Source organism: Lathyrus oleraceus, chromosome 4, assembly GCF_024323335.1.
Source record: "Lathyrus oleraceus cultivar Zhongwan6 chromosome 4, CAAS_Psat_ZW6_1.0, whole genome shotgun sequence".
In the NCBI taxonomy this organism is placed as follows: Eukaryota; Viridiplantae; Streptophyta; class Magnoliopsida; order Fabales; family Fabaceae; genus Lathyrus; species Lathyrus oleraceus.
The window spans coordinates 240,658,820-240,679,580 of record NC_066582.1 but is presented as its reverse complement, the minus strand read 5'-3'; the positions used below and the strand labels follow the sequence as shown (position 1 = coordinate 240,679,580).

General features: G+C 36.2%; 1 protein-coding gene across 5 annotated transcripts; it reads right to left on the bottom strand.

Annotated features, from left to right (window-relative positions):
* Positions 1 to 502: 502 nt before the first annotated feature.
* On the bottom strand, positions 503 to 18,436 carry LOC127074807 (protein PHOTOPERIOD-INDEPENDENT EARLY FLOWERING 1). 5 transcript variants are annotated; one of them, XM_051016182.1, is made up of 21 exons: positions 18,194 to 18,436; positions 17,985 to 18,076; positions 15,410 to 15,490; positions 15,209 to 15,316; positions 15,013 to 15,093; positions 14,832 to 14,920; positions 14,599 to 14,735; positions 14,459 to 14,520; positions 13,722 to 13,857; positions 13,337 to 13,435; positions 13,198 to 13,268; positions 12,980 to 13,114; positions 11,610 to 11,645; positions 10,230 to 10,298; positions 10,073 to 10,135; positions 6,908 to 9,983; positions 6,418 to 6,482; positions 6,270 to 6,328; positions 5,247 to 6,009; positions 2,437 to 2,957; positions 503 to 1,494 (listed from the first exon to the last, which is right to left on the bottom strand). In XM_051016182.1, the coding sequence occupies exons 2-21, from the start codon at positions 18,042 to 18,044 to the stop codon at positions 1,062 to 1,064; spliced, it is 6,144 nt and encodes a 2,047-aa protein (XP_050872139.1). In that variant the 5' UTR covers positions 18,045 to 18,076; positions 18,194 to 18,436; the 3' UTR covers positions 503 to 1,061. The 5 variants fall into 5 exon arrangements, with proteins under 5 accessions (XP_050872139.1, XP_050872140.1, XP_050872138.1 ...); XM_051016183.1 differs by having other exon boundaries at positions 5,247 to 6,012; positions 13,358 to 13,435; XM_051016181.1 differs by having other exon boundaries at positions 5,247 to 6,012; positions 18,194 to 18,435.
* Between the last annotated feature and the right edge of the window lie 2,325 nt (positions 18,437 to 20,761).

Genomic DNA, 20,761 nt, shown 5'->3' with positions numbered 1-20,761 from the left:
AAGTGGGCATTGGTTTTTGACATGTCAACATTAACTAATTGTTGACCAACAATCTTATAACATAAGAGATTAGTTGGAAGAAGAAAAAAAGAAATAGTTTAAGAAGTTTAGAGACCTATTTAAAAACTCTCGAATAATTTAAAAACCTACAAATTAATTAAACTTACCAATAACTAGAAAGTGATTTTGCAAGCCAATTGTGTTTTTTTCCTTCATAAATTAAACAATGGAATTTAGAAAATACAGAATGACTACCACTATCTACCTAATATTGTTTACTCAGGAGGATCTTTATTATTGGTCAAAAAAAGGGGAAAAAAGTTCCCTAAACCCTTTAGTTTAAAAATCAGATTGGGTGTTTAAAAATCATGATTGGGATTAAGATATGATAGTTACTTAAATAACACCTAATATGATAATTACTTAAGAATATGAGAATGATGGGTGATCCTTCCGATAACCCCCCACATTTTAGAGAATTAATCGAGACATTCACTAAAAATAAATTAAACTAAGGGTTTACTCCATGCATATAAGTGACCAACTGATATAGCTCATTTTTTCATGTTAAAATTAAAATAATTCAAGACTAACCTAAATGAGATTTATGAACAAGAACATATGTACGCGTGCATGCACGACCCGGACACATCATGTGTGTCGTGGTTGGGGTCATTAAAAATAAATGAACGCTTCAAACCTTTTCATTTATTTCAATCAGTACCTACTTTGTTCCTATGGGTAAATGGTGCTGTTAAATTTGCCAGAACTCAATCCAACACAGAATTCCCAATATTGTCTCGAAACCTTTAGTTAGCTTTGCCAGAACTCAATCAAGATAACTTCAGAGTCATCGAGCTGCAAAGTCAAGTTCACTTTGATCCGGTCTTTGTATTTGTCTCTAAAAAATGGCATGCCCACAAAAGCACTTTAAGAACGCAGATTTTTTAATCGAAGACCACGGTAGGTTGTGAACTGACCAAAACTAACTTGCCAAGTGTGTCAGTACTTCAGCAGCTAAGAGTCATTTAAAACTGAATTTCAGGCTTGTTTTGGTCCTCTTATCTAACATCAGTATATTCAGGGAATGTTGTACAATCATCAAGGCCCGAGATTAACTCAGCTATATAATCATGTGGGATGACTCCAAAACTTTCCCTTTCCAATGAACTTTCTTCATTCAAATCAAAAGGGAGATTTCTATCCGTAGTAAACCCAAACTCATTCATAGAAGATGAAGGGAGATCCAATGCCAGTTCAGGAAGCAGCGGCATTGGCGGGAATAATGGTTCAGCTTGACAGCGATGCATTTCACTAGAATCCACTGAAGCTCTTTTTGTCTTTCCCCTAGACGGCTTAGTAAGATCGGAGATGGAAGACCTTTGCTTTCCAGAAGACTGTATCCTGGATCCAGGTCGAGACTTCGCATCATTTGTTGGGAATGTGGATGAAGCCCATCCAGATCGGTCTTCTTCACAAGCTCTTGATACCTCCCTGAGGGAGAAAAAACAAAAACGAGAAACACCATAAGTAACTCGTCAACACTAGCAAGGAAAAAAAATAAATGCTTCATAAATTAAGCATCAGGGGAAACAAATTTTAGCATTTATTGACAGATTGATCAAAACTGCATTTTTTTTTCAATACCAATTTTTTTATGAGGTAAACAATTGCCAACTGCAACGATAAAGATTTATTTATGTCCCGTACACATTCACAAGTGTAAATTTATAAGAGAAATTCAATGAAATCTGAACTCTGAAGTAGCATAATAGAACATAGATTTCATTGGAACATGCACACACTTGGATACAGAATATAATATGAATCAGGGAAACTTTGTTTCAGCACGACAAGGATGTATACGTAGGCAAAAACTATATAGGAAAACAAAGAGTAATCAACTAGACAGTGCTAACTGTACAAGACAAGAAAGTCATAACTGCAAAGTGTAAAGTTAAAAACACAGGTCAAAACTCAAAAGTAGTTCTTCAACAGATTAATGCAACAGAAATTGAATATAAAAAGTTTTAGGTGAAAGTGTATATCAATCTCCAATCACCAATATAAATCCTGTTGTCACATCCTATTAAATTTTATATCAATACTGATTCATACATTTCAACAGAAGAACCAAGAAAAAAGACCAAATTTAAAAATTATAATATGAATATGTCAACCGTTCTGTGAATTGACACACTTTCTTGGAAATCAAATACCAAAGTGAACCAGGTCCCAGAAACTCACAAGAATCTAAAATTATTAGAAGATATAATTTGATAACGATCTTGATGAAAAAACAGTGCTCTTGGCGAGATTTGAACAGACCACACCACTGAACCAAATATTTGCTTATAATAAAATTAAATAAGATACTCCAAACTTAATTGACACATAATACCACAAACTAAAACCCATACAAGCATTCAGCCATACCTGAAACGATTCTCAGCAGCAGAAAAACAACTTTTGAGATGATCATCTCTTGTGTGCTTATTTAAAGATGGCAGTGCTTCATCCCCTTTTATTGATAATTTTATAACAGATGGAAATGAGGATAAGGAATCACTTTCCTCTTTCGGGAACTCCAGAGTAATATCCACCTGTTCTGCACTCACCGGCATGCCTCCACCCTGGTTAGATAGGAATGTTTTGTCATTTGCTGGCCTACTCATGTCTTCCAGTGCAGCTTCCAGTAACTTCTTGCTCTGGGCCGAATTAGCAAACGCCGTCCTTTCGGAGGGTTTGTTCAGGGGGTATTGTGAATGCTGGCCAATTGAAGTGAAGAAAGCCTGGTCAAAATAGAGACCATTGCTAGTGGCATGAGGATTTTGTCTGCGGTCAACATGTGACGCCACCTTCCTGGCAGAAGAAAGCAATGCAAAAAAGTGCTTCTGCAGTAATAACTCTCTATTTGCCTGTTCAGAAGCAACATCTAACAATATTTGAATGTTATCCTGCAAAAAGAGAGCATGTTACAGATTGGCAAGAAGAAAGGATATAGAGAGATAAGAGAAAAATAGCTTAAGAAAGAATAAATATTGATTTAGATGAGTTAGAATTCTATGAATCTCACAGATTCAAGGAAAAAATAGAAACTATAACTGAATCTTTGTACTACTTTGATATTCTGAACTATGATTCAATTACAATAGAATTGATCTATATAAATCAGTGAAAATGATCACAGTTCTAACTAACTTAATGTTTGTTCCTAGAATTTAGAGATTTCAACCAACGGATTGTTAGTTGTACCTTATGCTCTAATAAGATGAATAGCAAGAACATAGACCTCCTTTCAAAGGTTGCCCTGATTGGTCAACTGGACTCAAATCTAAGCCTAAAACCCTCCAAGTCTATTCCCACAGGGCCAAGATGATAGGAGGTGCCAATTAGTAAGCAAGAATAATTAGTGGGTTTGATAGTGGTGAAAGAAGCCAGGAGGTGCCAATTAGTTATAGGGTTATAAGTCTTTTATTAGTATATGTACTGATCTATAGGCAATGAGATTTCCTCCATAGCTGGAAACTTCTGATCTTGTTCTTCCTTTGTAAATTGTAAACAATTCTAGTTAAATCAGATACCTGATTAGAGGTGTAAAGTAAACCATTGAATCTCTTAATGTGAGATGCTTTTTATTGTTTGATTGGTAGAGCAGAGGTTCACCTTAATTGCAAAGCCAAGAAGCTCTTTAAATTGGCGGGAGCAAGGAGGATTTGGGGGGACATCATCATTGGCTAATAACATGCTTTGTAAGTGGGGTGAGGAGTTTAAGGGTGTGTACAACTTTCAGTTTCTGAGAGTGGAGAGGAACCCAATATCATGGACTACTAAATAGAGAGCAAGAGGCTGCCCGTGGATTGTATCATGTAATATGCCTTACCAAGAACATGTGAATAGGAGGATTTGCTTATATTAAGAGACTCCCATTGGATGAGATATGACTTGACATTGTCATTTATAAGTAGGGTTAGTCGTCGCCTTAATTAATTATTATTTAGGGTTGAGTTAGGCTCAACGCATAAGGTATCACTATCAAAGCCTATTGATCGGGTCACCGACCAATTATATTCACGCACCAAGCCCAATATTGTTGGGCGTGAGGGGTGTATTGGGAAAAACTTCAATCTCTAGTACAAAAAATACAAGGATTGATAAGAGTTTACAAAGAGAGGTGTCCCGCACCTACAAGACGACTACATCACTGGCGAGACGTTAAACAGCCAGCAAAGTCTGATCCAAACTACATAAAGTGGAAACTTGAGAACAGATTGGTGATATCATGATTACTCAACTCTGAGAAATACGAGTCAGGCGAAAATATCATGTACTATAATACTGGTGTAGAAATCTGGAATGCAGACAAGGAAACCTACTCAAATGTGGACAACACTTCAGTCATATATGGGACCAAAAGCTGCTTACACTAGGAAATTGATAGGCATTTCATCAAGGAGAAGGCTGATAACGGGCTAATTTCCATTCAGCACACACCCTCGTGTCACCAAAACGCTGTATCTTGACCAAGGCACTTCAGAGAGCCAACTATGAAAACTTCAGATTCAAGTTGGGCATGACTGACATCTATGACCCAACTTAAGGGGGAGCGTTGGTTGCAGATTTGACCCTAAGTCCCCCATCAAGGCCAAGCCATGAAGGGACAGCTGATTTGTTAGTATTAGATGCATCATAGGCCAAGCCGGCACTATTTTTCAGATGAGATGTGTAAGACATAAAGGCTCTTGCTGATGACCTTCTCTTGAACAAAAAGGAGGTCATGGATGAGTGCTTGAACAAAAATATCAAGCTTTTTCAGCAAAGTCAGACTTTCTGTTATATACACATATTTATACTTCGGTGTACCATACTACCTGTGTAGCTTATATGTATAACTTAAGTGCACAGCAGCAAATGCCAGTAAGAGTTGGTTAGTTTAGTTGTAACAGAATTCTATTAAGCTTAGATGGCCGTTTGGACCTCTAAATAGTTATCTATTCTTTCAACATTACGCAAATATTAGACACTTCTAAAATTTACTAAAATGTACTGTTTATATTCTCCCTACATTTTACTTTTGCTTTCTTTGAATTTCTCTCATTATCTTGCCTGAACAACTTCAAAGTTCAAACAAAAAACAGTAAATAAAATTTGCAATATGAAGATAAGTTAAAATAGACAAGATGGCCACTATAAACTGCAAATAATAAAAAGTGGAAATACAAGACATGTTAAATTGTTGGTCTAACCTCTGTTACTTTAAGAGCCTTTCCAGAGCAGGTGTTGTTCATTTTCTCATGATTTGCATTGTCCAAGGAGAACAAGACATATTTTTGGAACAATTCTCTGAACCTCTCACAGCAATGGACAGGATGACGATATCTCCCCCTATATGCCCCACCAGCAGTCATGCCATAAAGCATTTCACTAACAAAGCTCCAGTTAGGACCATATTCATGAACAACTGCACATAATATTGCATCCTCCTGAGGCAGCCAAAAATCAGCTGAAGGAATACAATCTCTGTACCAAATATTTCCCTTCTTCAATTTTTCGGATTTTATCATGAAGACCCGTTTCACAGGCATTGGAGTGATGGATATTTTTCCTCCCATCTTACTCCTGCCAACTGTTTTCTGTTCCAACACAACCAGACTTTTACATGTATCTGATTCTGCATGTTCATCCTGCATATCTATTGATATGGATTCCAAATCTGAATCATAAATGTCAAGAGGATCCCTCTTGTACTTTTTGGACTTCTTAAATCTCTTTTCTTCTTCACCATCAGTTGTTAATTTAGACTTCTTGCGTTTTTTATGTCTACTTGAACTTGGAGACACAAAATCAAGACTAGTGGCAGCATCATCATCTATGGCCATTGGCACTGCTCGTCGCTCATCTTTCACAGTTCTTAAGCTAGAGGTTAAAGATCCTTTCTTCAGAGATTTGAACTTTGCTTTCTTGGGTTTCTTTTTAGGCTTGAGCTTCGAATCATTTGGTGTTTGAGTCCTGCTGAAAAATGGAAGATAAAGAATTCTCAGATATTTTCATATTTAGTTGTTACCTTGTTTCCATATATTACAAACTAGGAGAAACTATCAAAACTAAGCAGATTCTGAAGCCAGAGTTTATACCAAAACCTTACCCTCACCGTAAACATAGTTCATAAAAAGAATATTAATTTGTAAGTCCCATAAAGATGGTATATTTATAGATTCTTTTTTTAAAGCCAATGAAGGAGGAGACAATGAAAGTCAGTGCTGACTTACTTTTTCTCTTCTTCAGCTTCCTCTTTCAGTTTAGCTTCATATTCAAGTTCTTCCATTAACTAAATGAACATTAAAGCAAACATATTAAACCATAACCACAAGAAGTCAAGAAAGAAAATAAAAGGATACCAATGTTGATTCAACAGACTTGATGTTGAGCCAAGGCCTCTACTTGCTGCCGATAAGCCGTTGTTGCAAAATCTGCATCCCAGCCTAACACAGACCAAGAAAAGAAGTATTCAGTCTCACAATTATATCATGCATACAAACCAAATAAATTTGTAAGTTAATTTTTGTGACAACGAGCTGATTAAGTTGATATAGTAGACATTACAAGCATGGAAAGTCATCTGTATTTTAATTTATAAGGAAAATTAAAATGGACAAGCATGTTAAGTACGTTTATTAATGGCTCCGGATGTGATGAACATATAGAAGAACATAAGCTACAGATTATTGTACAGCATGTCTTCTATTTATCAACTAAACTATGTTAGAGATATGTTATTTGAATACTTTCCCGCCTCTATTTCCCTTTCCCGGGGTATAATCTAATGACAACCACTTCAACTTCTATAAACATAAAATAGCAACAGTTCCAAATAAAATTGAAACAGAAAGGGTAGCGAGGTGCATACTTTCATATACAAGAGGCTCCTCATCTTCGTCAATTTCGGCTTCCATCTCCTCCTTATACCTTTCAATGCGATCCAATTCCCATTCAGTATCCTCAATCCTGACTTCAGATTCCAAGGCTGCTTTATCTATAATTGGATCCCACAGCTCTAGAAAACGAATGGCATATCGGTCAATAGGGCGTAGCTCACTCTCAAATGCTGATAACGCCTGCCCAGCTGCAGCTGCAGCTTCTGCCATCTGGTTCACATCTGCCAGCATGTCAACATCATCTTCTTTGGCAACAACAGAGGGCGGTTTATCTTCCTTAGGATCACCTCCATTTAACATTAATGCATCCTCTTTATTCAAATTGGAAACAGATTCGCCTAATTCTTGAGGCTCATCATCCTCATTTGCATATTCATCCTCTTCAAGTCTCCCACTGGCTTCTTCTGTAAATTCCTGATTATCCACGGCTTCTTCCAGTTCAACTTTCTTCAGTGCCATATAATCTGCCTCATCTTCGACATGTTTTAATGCAGCTTCCACATCTGCATTAGTAACAGAAACTTCTCCCCTGTTCTGGTTTTTCTCCTTCGGCGTGTCTTTAATTGAAAGTGTTCTATGACCTGAAAATAGTTCCATCGGATCAAGCTTTTTGAAGAACTCAGTATTATAACCCCCACTTTGTATAACTAAATCATCAAGTGCGCGCTTTTGCTTTGCTTTCTTCAAAATATTCTCCTCAATGGTGCTTTCACTAATCAATCGATATATATGCACTTCACGTGTCTGACCAATTCTGTGGCATCGATCTTGAGCCTGTTGATCCATAGCAGGATTCCAGTCACTATCATAAAAAATAACTGTGTCAGCTCCAACTAGATTGATACCAACACCCCCACTACGAGTTGACAGGATGAAAAGAAAAAATTTGGGGTTTGTGTTAAAACGCTGCATTAAGGTCTGCCTCTCCTCTGGCTGCGTTGATCCATCTAAGCGCATATAAGTATAACCATACAAATTAATGAACGCTTCTAATATGTCAAGCATCTTAGTCATCTGAGTGAATATCAGAGCTCGGTGACCTTCTGATTTTAATCTCCTCAGCAAAATTGCTAGCTCCTGTAATTTTCCACAGTCGAATTGTATAAGTCGCCTATCTGGGAAATATACTTGACGACGAACAATTGCGGGCCTGATTGGTGACAATAGTGGTGATAGAATATCAGAGCATCGCTGCTTGTAAGATGGGTTCAGAAAGACAGTTGTATCCCTTTTACTGCACCAGCAAACAGGAGGGGAAGCTCGGGCGGCAGGAATGGCAAACATGAAACTTTCAACCACATCAATCGTCCTTTGAAATCGTTCAACAGGGGAGAGAACAATGTCAGCCAGTTTTGATGGGAACAAGTATGAAACAGGGTTTGCCTTCTTTTGATAAATATCATATACAGGATGCCTTATGGTAACAAGGTCCCTTAGAGTGGTTGAGTAGATGGGTCGTTTTTTACACCTCAAGGAGTTCCACCATGCAATAGCTGCTGCACGTTCCTTTGCCTGTGATATTCTCTCTTCCCAAATTGCTTTTCGGATCTCTTCGAAAATACTTGTTCCTTGCTGCTTTTTCTGACACTTCAGTCCAGGCTTAATTACTTCTAGATCAGCCATATCAGTGCGTTCCATAATAGAAGTTGCAGGGGTCTCAATAGATTGCACTTCATCACTCTCCCAAGAAGTCATGTTATAGTCAAGATGAGTAAATAAAAGACCCAAACCTTCTAAGTCAACTGTTGAAAAGGAGCTAGGCAAAAGCATGGAGCAAATAGAAGAACTTAACTGAATATCAATCCCACACATATCAAAAGAACTGACGATTGGACGACCCTCAAATAGGTCAGGATGATTACAAACCTTCCGAAGTTGCATGATAATACTGATCATCCCAAAAAAATTGGCATTTGCAAGAGTAGCTTGAGTCTCTGAGCTAGCAATAAAATCCTCATACAAATTCCTCTGCCTCTTTGACAGCCTACAGTATATGACATGCTCAATTTTCATGGGAAGTTGCTTTTCTACATCTCTCTTTAATCGACGGAGTAAGAATGGACGAAGGACGTTATGCAGGCGATCAACAACCTCCTTATTAACTTTTTCCTCTCCCTCTACCATCCCTGATATAGGATTACTAAACCAATCCTTAAACTCTTGGTGTGACTGGAAAACATGGGGCATCAAGAAATGCATGAGAGACCACAGTTCCATGAGATCATTCTGTAGCGGTGTACCAGTCAACAGAATTCGTCGTTTTGAATTGAAATTCAACAGTGTCTGCCACCTTTGTGATTTCCAGTTTTTAATGAGGTGAGCTTCATCTAAGATCAAGTATTTCCACTTTTTGCGCTTAAAAACTTTGGAATCCTGAATAACTAATCTATATGTTGTTATGCATACGTGAAATGAGTTTGGTTTTAACCATCCTTGTCTTTTATGTTTTCGCTCCTTTGCGCTTCCAAAATAGGTCAAAATTTTAAACGCGGGACACCATTTCAGAAATTCAGTCTCCCAGTTAAGCATCACACTAGTTGGCACTACAATTAGATGTGGACCCCAAATCCCCTTTTCACAGGCAAGATGTGCAAGCAAAGCTATAGTCATTATGGTTTTTCCAAGCCCCATTTCATCTGCCAGAATTCCATTCAGCTTTTTTTCATACATTGTTACGAGCCAATCCAATCCAATATGTTGATATTCACGAAGAGTGTACTTGAGTAGAAAGGGGGATTTTGTACGCACTTTAGTTGTGGAGAAGGTGTTTCCAGTTGGTTGTGCTGATCTTGCAGCAGCAGCTGCATCAGCAATTATATCCTCACTTTCTCTTTCCTCTGAATTTTCACAGGGTCCTTCCCCCTGTTCTTCTGCCTGGGTCTGTACGACAGCCAGTTGCTTGCCAGACTTCATATCTTCACCCACATCAACAGCAGGAATTTTCTGCTCAGCATCATCATCAACATGGACTGGTGAACTCTGATGGTCTTTTGAGGAAGCAGAATCATAATCAGACTCAACTTCCTGATCCCCATCATCACTCAGGTCCTAAAAAATAAAGGAGGAAAAAATGAAATCATAGTTTTAATACCAATGAATTAAGCCATAAGCAACAACTAAAGATGAATACCCCCTACCTTTTTATACCTTGCAAGTAGTTCCTCAACCGACATGTTACTCTCTTTTTGTAGTAATGCAATCTACATATAATAAAAGCTTGGTCATGAGGATAACAAAACAATATATATAAACAAAGCTGACTGTAGGGGGGAAATTAGCTTATTAGCTCTTAACCTCGTCTTTTGGATCAATTGCATCAACTCTGTCCAGTTTTTCTTCCTCAGATAAGGTTGTCTCATCATCCTGATCATTGTAATGAAGTTAAGACACAAGATCCCAACCAAGAAATGAAAATAAGTAAATTGGTAAGACCTTCAAAATAATTAAATAAAGTATTCAACCGACGATAACTTCTTTAATATAAAATACCATCCCATACAAGTTATATTTAACATAATTCTTGATTCTGAAAAAATTTAAATTTCTATGGATAATGGAATAATACTAGAATTCTGATTATAAAAAACTTATCATACACAACATTTGAATTTGGTAACATACGTATCAAAAGTGATCACTTCACATCTAGCCGATCATTTGTTACCCAACTACGGGAAAAACTGTTTCTTTCATGTGCAAAATTTGATTTGCACATACTAATAGACACTATCAGATGGGTTCCAACTTGAGAAACATAACCAAGCGGGGCAGTCGCACTGACGCTGGGCAGTCTACTCATTAATTAATAATGTTATATGCTGATAATTGATAAGCTGTCAAAGACTATGTATGAACATTTCTCAGAAAATTGTACATTAGACGGACTACAAATGTAAACGAAAACTATCTATGATAATAATCCCCAATGAGAGCCCCCAAATTGTCCCACATTCACAGGTGCCTCGTTTGTGACTCAATAGTAATAGCTTTGACAATACTTTATGTTGGAAATTAATTCTATTGTCCCACATCTACAGGTGCTCCCAAACTATCTATTAAAATATTAATTTTCCATTTTCCAATTAATTCTTCATTTTCCAACTACCTAAGGTTCTTTGTCCTATGTATCTTAGGAAATTGTGTTAGCTTAATTACTCTTGCAAATTGCACATGTTCATTTATTAGCATTGTAATTACCATGTTTATAAATTAAGCCTCATGCTGAGTGCAATAAACTCTAGCACATTCAGAAAAATATTCTTCCTATTTTTCACACTTTATCACCAAGTAAGCAGCTGAGAGATTATGTATGTGATGCTGTTTAAATATACCAATAATAAACTTATGCAGTTATAATTTTTCACTTTTGCAATAAAACAGGGAGATACAATGGCCTCACACCATTCATAACTTCATATAGTATGTCAATGTCGTAATTCAATATATATTGTTTTGTTATAATTTTCCAGAACATGAGATAGCAGAATATACAACTCAGAACAGAAATGTTGTGGTTGCTTTACAAACTCTCGGAACAGTTCAGACATGCATTGTTTGCAACATAAATAATCATCATCTGCAATTACCAACCACGCCTACCTTATTGATGATCAACAACAATTAAAACAAACAATAACGGAAATATGACAATCACGTCCTCACACAAAGTAGTACCTTATCCTCTGTGCCAAACAAAAAGTCACCATCTTCCTGACAATATTTCATAACACATAAACAACACAAACAGCATAAGTAAACAGTTGGACACTGATAATAGCAAAGGAAAAGTGCAAAACGGGTAAAACATAATGAGAGTGAGGAAGTGGATAGAGATTGTTAATATGATAGAAACTCGGCTTAAAAAGATATCCATTAAATCGAAGGCTGGAAGAATATTGCTCAAAATGTGTGGTACATATAAATAACGGGGGTCAAAGATCTCAAATCAACATTATGGAATAACATAGTTGGTCTCACTATATTCGCTCCTTTACTAAAATCTAGAGCTATGTGTGGTACATATAAATAACGGGGGTCAAAGATCTCAAATCAACATTACGGAATAACATAGTTGGTCTCACTATATTCGCTCTTTTACTAAAATCTAGAGCTATATAAACAGGATAACCTGGCCCACTCAGACTGCCTCACAACGGGATGAACGGAAAAGTGAGCTGCGAGAACACTCCATGGTTCTGTCAGCCAAGGGCGTAAAACAGGGCCTATGTGTGTTGCCCTGTGCAAGCGCTCTTTAGTCACGACGCGACAACTCATCTCCGCAACCAGCTGCCATGCACAGTCGTGGACAATGCCATGCAGGTGGCAACCTTTCTTCCTTAGGCTTCCTCTCCACAGCTGACACTCACTCTCAGCAACCATAGCATTGCTAGTGTTTAAAGACAGAATCTGAACGTTTTGATGAATCTTGATGCATGCTTATTATTAGTCTATTATTAAGGACATGTGTTTTGTGCCAAATTTATCTTTTATACTTTTTGTGGATGTGGGTTGGCCCAAATCAACTCAAAGTAACCTGCCTCAACCTGTGGGTATAGTGGGTCGGGCTGTCTCACGGGTTAGAACCTACTTTGACGATAGTACTCAATCAACCTAATTTTCCTGTAATTTTTGTCATTAGTGCTAGGGCTTTTAGCACACATTATCACCTTAACTTTCCTTGCATGCAAAACCACTAATTACATGAAGATCTCTCACATTGCTGGTACAAAATAGTTGTATTTTTCCCAACCATGCCAAGGGCTTTCTGATAGACAATGAGTCATTATACTTCAAGGCCCTCACACAGAGCCTGATATCTAAACTAAGATAATTTGAATAATAAAAAGGACCAGATGGACTTGATATTTTTTAAAATCAAATTTACAGAATAAAAGAACTAGAATGACAGTTGTTTAAGTTGCAAAATACCACCACAACAGTTATGCACCAGCAGTGTGAACAATTCTTCTTTTCTGACAGCATTGAAAAGGTATATGCACTAATTGATCAAAGGTACATATTTGCCAAAAAAAATGCAATGTCACCTCTTCATCAGAAAAATCAAATGGAACATTTTCATTGGCTGCCTCACTGGTAACCTCCTTACGACTTCCAAATTGCTGATTCTCATTTTGAGATAGACTATTTGTTGGTGTAGCTGCATCACCATTATTGTCATCCTGAAATTAAAAATTGAGCATTACACTAAGTCCTTAACTCACTATGCCATTCAAAGTGGTAAAATTAAACACATACAACTTACACAACGTAGACCAGGGACCATGCCAGAGTTGCTTGTACCTATTTTGCTTATAGATAGACGATCTCCATTTTCTGTGTATTTTAGCCATGCCCTATGTCAGAAACAAGTATAACTTGTGCAAAATAAAAAGGCAACATACCCAATACTGGTTCGTCCTGACCATCAGCACCATCAGTTCCAACTATTTTTTCATCATCTTCACTACGATCCGGACTACTTTCATGCCTTGTCAATTCTCCTGATTGTAAAGAAACCAATTGCCTAATAAATTACCCAATGGTCTATTACGGCAATCACTATATATATTGAGGCAAAGCTAGACACCAAATGGTTTTCTTTTAAAAAGGTATATACTGGATCAACTTAGCTATCACTAAGTAACATTTTTTATATGGTTTATATTGCCTTCCATTAAGTGAGAATAACGCAGCTTTCCAGAGACAAAAAAAAAATTGGTTGACATAATAAAATTGCCATATTCTATCCCTCTCCAAAATAGAATATTTCTTATTAAGAAAAATCACCTTTATCTCCAGCATAACGTTTGAGTAACTCCTCAATTGGAAGATCCATTTCATTCTGCAAAGCTGCCAATTCCTCTTGCCTTTCTTCTTTAGTTATAAGAGCCTCATCTTCTTCAAGGGTTTGCTCATCATCATCCTGGAAACATAAACATGAAGTTTATATGATTTGAACAACAGACATGATAATCAGTTGAGAGAGACAGTGCCAGTGTTGTTTATTTCCAAAAGAAAAATCATGGTTGAGAAAACTTATTCAGCGTGCACATGGTTAAACTAAAACTTTCCTAATTTTAAATGCAGAAACCCACCCTATTGCATAATGTTCTTTTAAAGATACAATTTTTCAGTAAGCACATGGTAAATTAATAACAAAAAGTGAACAACCAAACTTATATCCCATTAAGTGGACTCGACTGCATGAATCAAATGATGATATCATAATACATGAATAAGTTAAATATGTCACAATTAGAAAATAAAGTATACATGATGTAATGTTTTTTTAAATAAAAACAGATAATAAAACAGATTTATCTTTGGTTGTTAAACAGCCAAGATAAACCAGCGTAGTGGAACCTTATATATCTGAACTAGCAAGCAGATCATATAAAATAAATACTAGTAATAGTAGATACTCTATCCGGGCTCCCAAGCAACAAGTTCCCATCATAGGCAAACATGACAACAACAAAAAAGTAAAGAATCTTGTAATGGTATTCGGAAAATAACAAAATTACCAATACATCATCAGATTGTACATCATATTCTTCATCATGATCAGGTGTGTTGGATTGATACTCTGTTGCAAAATGGATTGAGTGAAGTTAGAAAAATAAGTAATTTCTACTTGTAACTAAAGTTACAATTCTTTACCCACCAACATTAGCTTCCTGAGGTTCATTGATGATGTCTCCATCTATATCTTTGCATTGAATACCTGTGTGATGCTCTGCAGAAATTTTCTCTGCTGGTGTATGAGCATCCACAAGATTCTCGGCCAACATAGTTGAGTATCTGAAAACAAAAGAAATTTAAATTAACTGTCAGAGTTAAGTGGACTGCTAGTTATTGCAAATGAAAATCGAAAAAAATAAATAAAAAGGAAACCACCTCTCAGTTTGCCCTAAAAGAAACTCAAGCTGTTTGTCAAGTGCCTTTTTTTTCTTCTCATCGAGTTCCATTTGATGCTTGTAAAGAACCTAGGAACACAACAAAGGATGAAGTGATGGACATCAAAGGGAAATCATGATAATTATGCCAGTAATCAAATCAATTAAATGAAACACATTACCAGCTTTTCTATTTTTGTCCAAAATTTCTTAACATCCTTAGAAATACTCATTGCAACTTTTCTTAACCGCTGCTCTTCTTCCTGTACAAGATGCAGTTCTCATCACACAACAGTACAGTGGGATTAAAAGAAACATGCGCACAGTGACGATAACATGCTTTCTGTAGATTTATTTATTTAGAGGAGAAATCAGAACCTTCATTTTCTTTTCACCTCTTGTAGCATGATCTAACATGCCTTTGCTGGCTTTTAAAGAAACTTTCTTTGCCTGAGCTAATTTCCATTTCCTCTCTGACTCGAAGTCCTGCAAAGCAAAAAGCATAGCAAACAAAATCATATAAATTAAAATATTGCTGCAACAATCATTTCAGATGTTGAGGTTGAAACAAGTAGGTACCTTTGATAGCCACACCATCTCTTCTAAAACATGGTCCCAATGAGTTTTGGGTCGTCTAGGATCCTTTGGAGCTTCAAGAGCCTGACACAGCAAAATTCAATTTAAGAAGAAAATGGGAAGAGAGCTATATTGTCGTAAAATAAACAAATAAAATGTTCCCATTTGATGGTTTCTTTCTTGTTCAGAAAGGAAATGAGTATCTCTCATCTCCTTTCTTATTACTCTTGGCATGCATGATAGTCAAAATCATGATCCAACTCGTCGGATTCTGTGATTTTGCGATCTTAAAGGGGCTGGGCATTCCTGTGCAGGTGAAAACTCTGAATTTGGTGGAAATTGTGGGATCACCGTGCAAACACGTGAAAACGTAGACACGAGCGAGTTTTTCAAACCTGGAGAGATATGCAAGCTGAACAGATTTCCGTGTCGGGATGGGGAAAACTGGTTTTTGAGTTAGAAAACCCCTAAAACTCTTTTAGATTTGTACGACACTTTTATGAGAGAAATGCACCTCTCTGTTCTTCACTTCTTCCTTTCTTGACACCATTAGTGAGTTTTTTTCTTTTAAATTTTTCGAATATTACACCTGTGTTTTTTCCTTTGAGTTGAAACTTCTCTGTATCCTTGTGACATCTCACAGATTTATTTTAAGCTATTTTTTATTCAGTCACAGTTAAATTATGTGATTTGCATCCTTGAGACCCCTTTCTGATCTTAGGAAGGATCTTAATTTTGACGACCTTGTCATCATGAACCAATTATCCCAAAAGCTTAAGTTGTTGGGTGAGAGCAAATGAATGGTTTTGTATCTAACACCCCTCCTCGTGCAACACTCCCTACGACCTGAAGTGTGGACAGTGCATATGCCCACCAACATTGTGCTAAAATTTGACTTTTTATTTAGAAGAGTACAAGCGACAAGGATCTAACAAAATCACTTGGCTAAAGAGACTCTACTACCATTTTAGAATTATTAAGGGACTATGTCTTAACTCAACCCAAAGCTAGCACAAGGAGGAAAAGATATATCTAGTGTTCGAGATATATAAGATTAAATAATCCATGTGTTTCTACTTAACAGCCTAAGCTTTTGGAATAGTTGGATTGTGACATGATACCAAAGCCTCTATGGACCACTACAGCTCAATCCTTTTGCACCCATTCTTTTAGTAACAAGTAAAATTCCAATACGTGGTAATTGAGCCTATGTACAGTCCACACTTCAAGCCCAAAGGGCTCTTGCATCTAATAAGCTCCCAGAGAAAGCCCGACAGAAAGATCTCCAGCAATAGACTACGCAGTAGATCAAAAACAATAATGAACTTGATGTCGTATCTTGACCTAAATAACCTTAAGATTGAATGTAAACAAAAAAATGACAAAAGAAGGAAAATCTCTATCAATAACTCTAACCTAATCAACAATTGGTACATCCAAGTAGATTTGAAGACAAGCATAAACCCCTAGTCTACAAGCTAAATGAAGGAATTCATGGGCTCAAACAAGTTCCTCGTGTTTGGTTTGAATGTCTGGTTTGAATATCAGGCTAAAACCCTAATCAAGATTACTGTCAGTAAAAGTAAATGACAACTGTCCTTATTTGTTCTATCATATTTTCAGTACTACCTTAGTGTTCTAGCCTTTGAGGATAACATCTTCGTCACTGGAAGTTAGTCTTTCCTTAATGAGAAGCTCATCTATATGTGCAACTCTCTTTCCCCACACAACTTGGACAATTGGATATTTTAAGAGAAAGAGATCAAGCATCTCAAGATGGTGTTATCCCAAAGGGAGTATGTTCAAGTTATGGACTTTATGATTATCATTTCAAAGGTAATTTGAGTACAATGCTACAATCAATAAACTGTTTAAATGGACTGGGCTATACCTAATTGGCCTAATTAACAGGCTGAATAGAATCTATACAAATAATTACACAATATAAAACTATATTTGCAATAAGAATCAACCAATTCTAATTCTAAGATCGCAAAAGGTGTTATTTCAGTTAGTTTCATCACATCCTACCTTCCAAGCCCACCAGTTAAGTTACCCTTTGTTAAATATAAACAAGTGTTGTCAAATAGCTGCTATAGCGGCTTATAGTATAGCAGAATTTTAACAAACCGCTATTATTCCGTGATATGAATTTAATACTTTAGGCTGCGTTTGGATAATCATAAAATATCATAAAATGAATGGATTATAGTATAGCAGAATTATAACAAAACACAATTATTCCGTGATACTAAATAAATGCGAGTGTTGTCAAATGGCGACTATAGCAACTCTATAACATTTAACACTTTAAGCTATGTTTGGATATCCTAAAATTAATGGAGCGGATTGAAGATTCCATTAAACAAACAGATATTTTCTGTGATCCACAAGTGTTGACAACTCTTATATAAACGTCTAAAGGACAAAAAAAAAAGGCGTCTCAAAACTAGAGAAACAGAGCAAGAGATCAAAACCAGTGACTACACTATCATTCCACTGCAAAATCAATGCATGAAACCGAAAGAAAAAAAGCTGACAGACAAAAAAACATAAACGACGAGAAAGAAGAACTAACCTTCGGCCGTTTAACTTTATAATCATGATCAACCTTAGACCTTTGACCTTTAGACGCCATCACAATCACCAGAACTCAAGCATCTAACATACCTATTTCACAGAATAAAAAAAATCATCAAAAAATTGAGGTGATGAATAACCTACCACGGTGAGAAACGAGAAAGGCGTTTCGAATGGCATTATGGAGAAACGAAGATGGAATTGTACCTTGTAGGGCGAAAAATAACAAATCGTTGGGGTAAGTGTAGGAGACGATGGTGATGAAGGTGGTGAAGAAACAGCGAGTGATGGTGGTGAAGAAACGAAAAGAAAAAGAGAGTTGCGGTGAAGAGGGTTGAGAATGGAGAAAAAGAAGGTGAAGTGAAACTGGGGATGTAAAAACCTAAGGGGTAGGGAAGAAGTTAGAAGAAGACGATGATGATGGAAATTACAATTAGCTCGACGAGGTGACGTGGATAATGTAGCTTATGTCTTTGCTAATACGCCGTCGTATTTTGTGTATCTTAATTTTTAAGTAACTAATCTCGAGAGCAATTCAGTCTTTGGGTTGATTTTACTTTTTGGGTAATGTTACTAACGGCACGAGTATATAAGATAAGACACTTATTTATAGAAAATTTGTACTGAAAAAAATAATTATAAAATTAATTTTATATTTTTATTTAAAATTAATGTATAATTTTTAACACAAAATTATTTTCTTTAGGATGTATTTGTTTTAAGATTTTAAAAAATATTCCTTGAAATATTGTCATAGGAATGCAACATTCACATGTTTGATTCAATTTTAAAAAATTTATTTCAATGCATAATTTATTCTTAGGAACTTTATTTATACTTGGTTCTTTTATTTTTATTTCAATGTTTAAAGGGTGGGAATCCAACATTCCCATGAAAATAAAGTTCAATTCACTCCAATTTCTCACTACTATTCACATTTATTTATTTATTTTATTTTTTATAATTTTTAAATTAAATAAATATTATAAACATTCCTAAGAAATTTAATTTTTGTCAAACACTTGGATAGAAATATTATTCCAAATAATAATAAGGGTTAGATACACTTTACCCCCTGTAATGTTAGCGAGTTTAGGGTTACCCCCCTGGTAAAGTTATTTTTTCAATACCCCCTTATGTTATGTAGATTCCTTCATAGAACCCCCTAATATCCAGGTGGCATGGAATCTTGGTTTTTTATTTCAGACGTGGCTTTTTAATTTTTTTATTTTCACATGTGAATCTTCATTAGGTCTCCAGCATGGCATAAACTAGAAATTAGGGTTCCAAATCCATCCCTCTCTCTCTTCGTGAAATCCATCCCTATCCCAAATCCATCCCTCTCTCTCTTCGTGAAATCCATCCCTACCCCAAATTCATCCCTCTCTTCATCTTCGTCCGTGTCCCCTTCATCTGGGTTATGGGTGGCAGCAAGGCATCTTCCACGAGTGAAGTTGGAAACGGCTTACCAAGATGTGGATGCAATGAAACCATGAAGTTGTTGGTCTCCAAGTCAATTGAAAACCCCGGTCGCAAATTTTGGAAATGCAGGAATTATATGGTGGGCAATTTTGAAGCATTTTATTATTTTGAGTTTGATTTCGAAATTAATTGTTGGTGGTGTTTGTCTCAAATTGCAGAATGGGTGCGGTTTATTTTTGTGGGATGATTTGGTCAGTGAGTTTGCAGTGAAAGAAACCAATCCGTCCGGATGCCGCCAATGTGAAGTCAACAAGGCTTATTTGATTGAATTTGCTAAAGAGATTGTTGAGGAGATAGATTGCAGAGTCGGAAAGCTTAACAAGTTAGAAAAACTGAAGAAAAAGATTGCAATGGAAAAGAGGAAAAATTTATGGTTAATGTTTGTAATTGGTCTGTCATGGATGTTGATAGCAGCTATGGTTAAGTTAGTCTAATGAGTCTGTCATATAATTGTTATGTCATTAGTGTTTTTCAGCAATGTAATGTTGAACTTGTAATGTGTTCATCAATGAAATGTAATCTGTTCATCAATCTTAAACTGTCAGTGCAGCATCATTATTTGATTAAACTTTCAGCATTCAATCTACCAATAATGACAGAAAAAAGTTATATCATAATGAAAGAGCAAAATTGCAAAATCATCAGAAAACTACAAAACAATTTTATAGTCAGTAATTCTAAAGAAAATATGACATAGTAAACATATAAATAAATTGAAATATATTAATGTAGTCTATCTCTTAAACTTTTTCAGTGCAGAATTCAAGGTGAATGTAATTAAATACTTTGGCTTTTTCTTTAGGTCCTGCAGAATTCATGGTTTTGTTGTAAGATTAGTGCACAGACTAGCCATGGCTCTCTGCAGAATTCATGGTTTATGAAAAACAAGAAAAAAATGTGACAGACTAGCCATTGTGTTTTATAGACAATACACACCAATAATGTTAAACTGATACATTAGAATTGATCATCACAGTAAGTGCATATGTTTGTTACAAAAGGATTACAAAATACATGTCTTCAAAGATCAGTTGGCATTACAAAAGAGTTTTCCAAAAGGATTACAAAATACATAGCAGAAACATAATAATCAGTCCCTCATTTTGAAGTGGGTATGTCTTCATTTTCTGGTAGGGTAATTGGTTTGTCACTAGATATTCCTTCACCTGTTATGGGTCTTTTAAACCAACTCAACTTGATCCTCTCACTTTGCCTTCTTTTGATGATAGGTTTTTTTTCAACCCTTTTTCTGGATTGTTTTGTGATTGAGGCAGCCACACTAGATCCTGTTTG